Source organism: Callospermophilus lateralis, chromosome 11 (assembly GCF_048772815.1).
Source record: "Callospermophilus lateralis isolate mCalLat2 chromosome 11, mCalLat2.hap1, whole genome shotgun sequence".
NCBI classification, from domain to species: Eukaryota; Metazoa; Chordata; class Mammalia; order Rodentia; family Sciuridae; genus Callospermophilus; species Callospermophilus lateralis.
In genome coordinates this window covers 107,950,357-107,960,151 of record NC_135315.1, presented here as the reverse complement: position 1 = coordinate 107,960,151, position 9,795 = coordinate 107,950,357, and the positions used below count along the sequence as shown (strand labels likewise).

Sequence of the window (9,795 nt, the reverse complement as noted above, 5' to 3'; positions counted from 1 at the left end):
ATCTAACCTTCCTCTGAGGTGAATTGGGATGGGATTGGAGGTAATGAATTTATTTTCTTTTGCATTATCTCCAGCATTCAAGTAATATAGGGGAAGTAGTAACTTTTAGAATCATTGAGTGATTGATTGGGTTTTGTCAAATATCATTTATATACTAAAGAAAGGAAAGGATAAACTCAAGTCTTGTAGCCTCATGTTTGGCAACTGGGGTACATGGCATCCTAACTTTCTCTCCAAAAATCTTGTGCAGCTCCACCCCTATGTCCTTGCTGTTTAGAGACCACTTGGCCTCCCTCTCTGTTGGCTTAATTCTGCTCAATTCCTACAGCTTTCCTCAAAAGACACTCCATATTACTGGCATCTCTTAATCTGGAGAGTATCCAGTGCTACTTGAGCTTCCTTTACACATCTCCAGGCAGCACCCTCTCAGCGGCTGCTTGCAGGGTCTCAGGAGCTACAAGACTTCTTTTCTCAGGTGAATTTTTCTCTTGCTTTGATCTTGTTTCTTTTTTCTATCCCCCTATTTATCCCCTGTGGAATACAAATGTTTATTCTATGCCTTCATATTTTGGATATATATAATTTGCTTCAGACTTTTAGAGGGACTCATGCTGAGAGTTTGCCTTGAATCTCAGTGGAGACTTTGAACTTGAATGTTTGGGCAATCCTTGAATTATTGAGACTTGGAAATGGACTAAATGTATTTTTCACTGTGGGGTGGACATGAGCTTTTGAGGGTACAGGCAGAATATTATGGTTTAGATATGAGGTATCATCCAAAAACTCACTCGTGAGACAATGCAAGAAAGTTTCGAGATGAAATGATTGGTTTATGAGAGCTACATCCTGATCATTGCTGATAGGGATTAACTGGATGCTAACTCTAAGCAGGTGGGATATAGCTGGAGGAGGTGGGGTCACTAGTGGTGTGCCTTTGGGACTTATATTTTGTCCTTGTTGATCAGAGTTCTCTCTCCCTGATTCCTGGTAGCATGTGCCACATTCCTCTACCACATTGTTCCACCATGAAGTTCTGCCTCAACTAGGCCCTGGAGCAATGAACTTGGCTATCTATTTACTGAGCTTCTGAAATCATCCTCCTCTAATCCAGGGTAGCAGAAGTGTTGACCAAGTGTCAGAGAAGTCTAGAATAAATGGTGAAGGTGGGAGATGGTGTACATTACTTAGGCTACAGGACCAACTATGATGGAAGTCCTGCCATAGAGCACAATATAGTATAACTCACTAATACTTCCTTTTCATTTTTATTTTTCTAGGAATTTTATCAGACATCATCTTGAAGCAACAGTGTAATGGATTTAATGTGACAACTGAATGGATCTGACCATTGATATGGATGAATTGTAGCAGATCATGTTTTCCACACGTTTCTTATAATCATCCACAGATTTTCCCACTAACTCATATTTCACCAGTCCAAATCTGCATCTTTTAAACATAGAGCTGTCTTCAGGATGATGAGCATACCCTGTGTACACAAATGAGATGCAAAAAGCCTGAAAATGTATGTTCCTTCAGGAAAAGCCACTAAAAAATAATTAGTGACATAAAGGTACAAATTCTCAGCTCTCTCACAAAGTGATGAACTGAACTCTTGTGAAATATAGACTGCATAGATTATCCGGTTAGGATTGACCTAAGTATACTATCTGTAGGACTGGATTACCATATTTATGCTTGATCTCCTTCTAGTTAAAGGACAACTTCCCTTGAATTCATGAATTCTTTTCTCTGCCACATCATTTAGAAGCAATTCTTCCTTCTCTTCTTCTCCACTGATATGGTTTGAATGTGTATGCCCCTACAAAATTCATATATTGGAATTTAAACCCCAAGATGATAATATTAGAAGATGGGACCTTTGGGAGGGGACTAGGTGAAACCCTCATTAATGGGAACAATGCTTTTATGAAAGAGCTGGGAGAAATCACTCGGGCCCTTTTGACCCTTCACCTTCTGCCAGGTGAAGATGCAATAACAAGATGACACCTTGGAAATAAAGATGAGCTTCACCAAATCTGCTGGTACCTTGATCTTGGACTTCTCACCCTCCAGAACTATGAGCAATAAATTTCCATTGTTTACAAATTACCTAGTATGTGGTATTTTGTTGTAGCACCAGGAATACATCAAGATCTCCTCTACACATACCCTTTCCCCGGCTTCTCCTTTACTACTTCTCCTCCTTCTTCCCCTTTCTCCTCTTCTTCCTCCTCTCCTTTTCCTCCTCCTCCTCTTACCCTCTTCCTTCTCCTTCTCCTTTTACTCTTCTTTTTCCTCCTTCTCGTCCTTCTCCTTCTTCTTTTCTAGCTTATTTATTTCAGAAAGCATGGTTCCATTAAGAACTCAGTCATATCAACTAGTTAAGACTTTATTCTGAGCAATGCAAGATGCCACTGACGAGCTTTGAGCAGAGAAAAATGACACAGAAAAATGACACTTTTCTGTATATTTCATGTAGAAAAGACTGTAAGACAGGAGTGGAATGACAGATGATAAGGGGGGAGACTTCAGGTAAAATATGTGTACACACTCACACACACACAGCCCTTCATGGTATGATATGTGTATGTGCCAGTCTCTCCTCCCTTATTGTATATATTTTTAAAAATTTCTATTGTCCATGGAAATTAACAACACTGTCTCCCTTACCACTTGAAGATACGGATTATGGTCACAAGGTCTGGAAAACAAAAAATAAACAAGGAAATTTTTTTGCCATCATTCTCACCCCCTATTTAGGAGTAAAGACCCATGTCTTAATTATTGTGCATGGATATAATTGCCCTCTCTACCTCTATCCTTCCCAATACTGAACTGGGTAGAACATTTTTTCTTACATTCATTGTCACATTTCTTGTCTTATCTTAGGCATTCTTTTTTGCCATTTTTGTTAAAAAAATTAAAATCAGCTGTAAATTGATTTTATGAATGAACAAGTGAATAAAATTTTAAACTAATTAACCAAAGTGGGAATATGAAGAGAATGTCAAACCTGAAACCTGGAAAGGCACCAGAACATTAGTGTGGGCTGTGAACAGGAACTGATCATTAGACCCAAGAAGATAGTGCCTGCAAATAATTAATGCAATTATAACAGGAAGAAGAGAATGTACAATATATATATATATATATATATATATATATATATATATATATATATATATATATATATATATATAGTATATAGTATTGAGCATTTGCTTTGGGAATCATTTTCCTGAGCATTTCCTTTTTCTATTTAGTTATACATACTATTAGGGTTCATTTTGACATAATTATACAAGCATGAAATAAAGTTTTCTCTGATTCAGTTCCTAGTAATTCCCCTTTCCCTCCCCTCCCTCCGTGTTCCCTTTCCTCTATTCTACTAATCTTTCTTCAATTTATCTATATATTTGCTTAAATTAGTGCCGTGTGTGTGTGTGTGTGTGTGTGTGTGTGTGTGTGTGTCTATGATTTACTGTGGTATATTCAAATACCTACATAGGAAATTTTGGTCAGATTCATTCCAGTGTTCTTCCTGTCCCTCCTCCTTTACCCTCAATCCCCTTCCTCTGCTCCATTAACCTCTTCCTACTCTTCCTGAGCATTTTCTATCCATTCCTTAAGTTAATCTTCACAGCAGCCCGATAGGTTTGCATTACTCTAACTTTTTACAGATACTAGCAGCAAGGAACACTTGGGAGAAGTAATGTGTGGACCCTTAATGAAAAGTATGCAAACAACAATTCAAAACTCCACTGGATTAGGTTGAAATTAGGAAGACACTGGTGTGGTTGCTGTGGGGATATATTCTGGCTCATTTGGGATTTCTTATGAAAACTCTGGGGAGGCTGAATCAGCACATACAGGAAATCAATGGTTCCATATATAAAAAGTTGAAGGAGACAGAGAAGCAGCAGCTGGAGATCATGGTGCATGGAGATTCCAACTTAACACAAACATGAAGAATGGCCCTGGATTGCAAAAGACTTAATCTACTTACACATAACATATGATGACAGAGTACCATTCCTTTGTGAGACACTTACCTGTATTTCAATTCCTTTCATTTTCATGACATAACTCTCACAGAAAGATATTCTTCTCTTCCTTCCACTCTCCTCCTCCCTGGCTTCACTTCCCTTTCCAGTCCATCTCCTCTACTTCTTCTCCACCTCCATTTTACTCCTTCCCCTCTCCCTTTAATGAAGAACAAAGCTAACAGTTGAACCCCAAGTTTCTGATTTCAAACCCACCATGTGCTGCCTCTATTATTTCTGTGTAAAATATGAATTTTCTTGAGACCTATGTGTTAAGTTAGGTTTTTGGCAGGTGTAGAATTAATTTTAATTTATGTGAGAATAAATTTTAAAAGGAAAATTTGACAGGTAAAATTTGAAGAGTTGAAATTGAGAAAAATCAACATAGTCCCCAAAGCAAAAATTATATATATATATAAATTGACTTCTGCTTAACATGTGTTTGAAAAATCATCATTATTTATTATGTTCATCATCAGCCACTTAAGAGCTTGTATTACTGGGGCTGGAATTGCAGCTTAGTGGTAAAGTGCTTATTAGAGCATGCATTAGGCCCTCAGTTTGCTCCTTGGCACATCCCAAATTGATCAATCAATTGATCAGTCTTTTTTGGATTATTTACTAAATTCAGTATTTAGTTTTCCTATCTCATTAGTTCTTTGCTTGATTAAGTAGTATATATAATTATTATTTATTATATTATCTTTATATGAAACTTTCTAATCTTGTGTATTTAAATTCTCTGACTCCGGGCAGTGACTTTCTATTTTTCCCCTATTTTTTTCTTTCCCTTCATTATAGCAGATCTCTGTGTAGCAGTTGCTATGATCATAAACAACCTAATCAAAGCAATCAACATTTGCTACATACCTCCTACTTGTGAGGGCCTGTGCCACATTAGGACTGTAAATGAAGTAACATGCTGTACATGTGTATCCATACAGTATCCACTAGTTACATGTGGTTAATTAAATGTAAATTATTTAAAATAAAATGTTCAGTCCTTTTTCATTGGCCACATAATTCCATTGGTTGTGGTATTGAACAGGACAGGTCATAAAATAGATAAATCATTGTCCATTGTGCTCACAGAAAGTTCTAGAATTAGTGCATAACTTATGCTAGCAATTTATGACTGTATTCTGTGCTGTTTGAATTCACTACTTCTTTCTTCCATTAGATTTTTAGTTCCATCTGCAATACTTGCTGGATGGTAGCTACTCTATAAACAAACATGAATAAGGAGGTGGGGGAAGTCTTAGAATTTGCTCTGCAAAGAGATAAACAATTCAAATATGTCCAATTTAAATTTGTCATGTTTATTTTTTAATTAGTGCTCATCCAGCAAAATTTGTACTCATTTGTATTTAGGAAACCTAAAAAAAAATTTGGTGAACTAGAATAAAAAGAGTAATGGTTAAATATTTTCTATCTGACATAATCACATATAACAGATTGAATTGTCTCTCTTTGTTTATCTGTTCCATACTTAACTATTGAATATTCTCAGGATTACTTAACCTTTTAAATGTGTTTTATGTAAATGATCTCATTAAGAAAAAATACATTTGGGTCAATTCCAGACTTAAATCTTATACTTTTAGTTTTTGTTTATACCATAGTTAATACATGATGATGATTTTTTTAACAGCTTACCTGAAAATCATTAATTTCATAAATGATATTAGTCAAGATTCTTATTGTTAAGTGACAAATGCCAATCTGAATCAATTTAACAAGACAGAATAACTTAAGGAATACAAGAAATTAGTGAATATCCAACACATAGGAAAGACTGGGGTATAGTTAAGTCTGGCAAACACCTTGATTCAGGGTTTGAAGGACCATAGGACTCTATGCATGGATTGAGCTTCCATTTGCTTATTGACATCATCTTATCAACATATAATGTTATATAGATTTCTTCTGTATGGTGGAACGCATGAATTTTAACTGTTTCTGTGTGTTTCATGTTAAGATTTCAAATCCTAGAGATGTACTTTCTTAGATTAATTTTGTGCAATCCTGTTCCCAAGCTTCCTGGATCATTGAACTCAGCCAGGAATCAGAAAATAATTTTTTTTTAACCAGTTTTGGTCCGATTCTCACAATTGGATCAACATGGCTGGGAGATGTACTCATGGCTAGTATTGAGGAAGTTATGAAAAGATAAAGGAAATTCTAGAAGGAGACAAAAACAATACACATCCAGGACAATAATATAAAAGAGTTCCCATTTCTTCTCAAATTTTCATTGGCGACTCAGAAACATTTTCCATATGGTTCCGAGTAATCCTTGGGTCTCAACACTCAGATTGCTGCAGACAGCTCTATCAGGCACTCTATCCTGTTTTTTTGTTATCTTTTCTAACAAAAGGAGCAGTGTTAGTATTCACAACAGCACGATACAATGAAATCATCTGTTTACCAAGCACCAAAGGCAGTGTTAGATATTATTTAACCCTTATTGTGGTTAGAAAGAATATAATAACAATTGTTCTCTCTTTTTTCATTGCTAAGATCATAATTGAGCATTTAGCAGAAGTTCCATTTCTGAGTTTCTTTCTTTAATAGGCAGTGACCTTTAACAAATAACCACTAATATAATTAATGTTTTCCTTCTCAATCTTGCACTCTCCACCCATTGTCTACATTCTGTCTTTCAAATTATATTGGGTCATACAGAGGACACATGCTAGATGTTTGGATTCCAGAATTACAAGCTTCACAGCCAATGTGTATTTGCATAAAAGCAGACTTCTTTTTCAGACATTAGACACACAGAGCAGCCTTCAGTCTGCCAACTTTATTACTGTTCATTTCACCATCCTACAGCAGCTCTTCCTAAAACAGTACCATTAATCTCTGCAATATAAGGTACTCGTCCATAATCACTCACAGAAGAAATAAGATACTGTCTTGTTTTATGGAATACATCAATGATATGGTATTGTTAAGCATTTTATGATTCAGGAAAAAAAAACATGATAAAACTGAATGAATATTTGAACAAAATAGCTTGAAGACAAAAGTGGAAAGCAGAAAAATAATATAGATCTTTTATTTTGGTTGGGTGTGCTATGCCAGCAATACTGTCAAAATATCTGTGTGCCCATGTGGCAGAAAAATGAAAATGCTTTGATAGGTAGAGACTATCCCATATATTTTACAACAGACAGCCACAACATAACCCTGTATATGATATGTTCACATTTCAAGCCCCATTCTGTGACTGGCTGAACCAGCTAATGGGTTACTCCATATTCGAAGATTTACACTAAGCTTTTTCTTTCCAATTTTCCTTGGACTGCAGGAGTTACTGATGCTGATTGAACACTGCGGCTCAATAAACAACTTTGCTATCTCAAAAAATACACCCTCTTTGCCAGCAAGATGTTTGGAGTGATTCCAAGAAAAAGACAAAAAAAAAGAAAAGTCTGATCAATGGAGAGAAGGAACCACATTGAAAGGTTTGCAGTCCTATTTTCACTCTGGTCATAAATCATTATCCACTCTGGCATTGATTAATTGGTCTTTCTCGAATTCTCCAGAATTCTTATGAAAATCTAGGCTAAAGCACTATTACACTATTAGCAGAAGACAGAAAGGGATACATTTTCTAAATGTTGTCTGGAGATAACAGTGTGTAGGCAAAAATGTGCCACATTGAAAGTAGCTCTTTGGTTATTTACATTTTTAGAGTGATTTAGTTTCTTTTGTCAAAGTCTTCATTCACCCCCTTTCTTATCTCAGGTCTACAACCAAGCCAGAGAGGGTGAGGGTGACATGCTCTACATAGTCCACCTGTCACTTGTGATACCAGGGCATCCTGGCCCCATTGAAAGTTTCTATGTTATGATGTCTAATTCTTCAGGGTTTATTGCTAATGATCCAGTTTTCCATTGGTAATTGAAGCTAGTATCTTAAACAGATTAAAAATGGGTTAAAACAGCTGTCTGAATGTCACATTTGGTCAGGCTTCTGGAGATGAGGCTCCGAATTCGAACAACAGTTTCACTTTGAGAATTAATAAGCTTTTAATTTGAGGCCTAATGTCTACTGATTCCCATTTTCTGTTCACTGACTGCTATCTTGCCTTCCTTTACTCCTCAATGACTGCAGTTTTTTATTTTGCTTATGTGTTTCTTTTGAAGAAAGTTTGTAATTACACTTTACAGTTTGTTAGTTACAATTTTAAGTGATACATACTATTTATTAAAGAATAGCTATGCTATAAATTTATCAAAGTATACAATCATACAAAAGGAAATAAACCAACAGGTCACATTCAAAAGCTCAAATACAGACCCATGTATATACAGACACTATGTACATGACAGCTGCTTTTGTGTATGAATGGTTTTACAGAGAGCATTTAGAATAATGGCTACCCATTACAGATAATAATGAATCCAGATTCCTATTTTAAAAACATGAGAAGGTTATATTTCAGGCAGATAAAAAATGAGTGAGTCAGGCACAGTGGTAAATGCCTGTAATCCCAGAGTCTCAGGAGGCTGAGGCAGGAGGATCGCTAGATCAAAGCCAGCCTCAGCAACTTAGCAAGGTCATAAGCAACACAGTGAGACCTGCTCTCCAAATAAAATACAAAATAGGGCTGCAAATGTGGGTCAGTGGTCAAATACCCCTGAGTTCAATCCCCAGTACCCTCCTGAAAAAAACCCCAAACCAAACAACAACAACAACAAAATCACATTTAAATTTTTTTTGTACATGAATAGAAAGGAAAATGATGTCAGGTCTATGAATTGATTGCTTGGAAAGATAAAACACACACACACACACACACACACACACACACATAAAAGCTACTATTTATTAAACAAATACACTAATAAACTAATCCTTTTAAACAACTTGGGGACATGAACAAAACATTTGATTTGGGGAACTAACAAGAAGTAGTAGGCAATTTGGGATCAGTATTTGCTCCAATGAGTGTAATTATTGTAAATTGTGGCTCTTGACAAAAATCTCTGATTCCTGTTGAGATGTTGTTAATGCCCCAGGAAGAAGCCTGCCTTCTCCAGTGTGATTGCTTACAAAGACACAGCTGTTTCCTTCCTCCTTTTTCCCACAGGAGATGGTCAAATTGCCAGTGTTTCATTTTCAAGTGCCATTGTTCACATAGAGCTTTAGGAAAAGGCTCCTGCTTTTTTATTGTTAATCCAATCCTAAGTGATGATCTTTATTTTAATCCTGTAACATTTTATAACAAATTTATTAGGCACTGACATTAGCCACTAAGGCACAAATAGCTCTGTCACTTTTTTTTTTAACTTAACCAGTAATTTAGTAATTTATGCAGCCTCAGAATTACTTTATTGGTATGTGAAATCTGTTTTCATGAAGAATTTATGGGAAAAATATAAATCAAGACCTGTTTCTTCAATACCTTTCTAACATCATTCCATTAGTTATGATTCTGACCGAAAAGCAATGTGATAACGTTTATGACTTGATAGGATACTTTAACATCATATTTTATATTGCATATATACAATGATCAAGAAGGAAAGTACAATTGTTCTATATTCTGAGGAAAGAAGTTAAATTTATTCATTAAAGAAATTGAAGAATAGGTTAAAGATGTTAATGATAACTGAATGCGAGCTCATGCTGGGACCTTATATGAATTAGGTTTGGCAGTCTCAACAAACACTAGGCAAGCCCTAGTTATATTCCCAGCCCAATTTTTAACTTGTAATATAATATTGAAATAGTTTTA

General features: G+C 35.8%; 1 protein-coding gene across 1 annotated transcript in view; it reads right to left on the bottom strand.

Moving 5' to 3' along the window:
• Nucleotides 1–1,319: 1,319 nt before the first annotated feature.
• LOC143410748 (roundabout homolog 2-like) overlaps nt 1,320–9,795 on the bottom strand; it is a 72,964-nt gene continuing 64,488 nt past the window's right edge. The window contains 1 exon segment of the mRNA XM_076871495.1: nt 1,320–1,489. Within this exon segment, the coding sequence (XP_076727610.1) occupies nt 1,320–1,489 (170 nt within the window).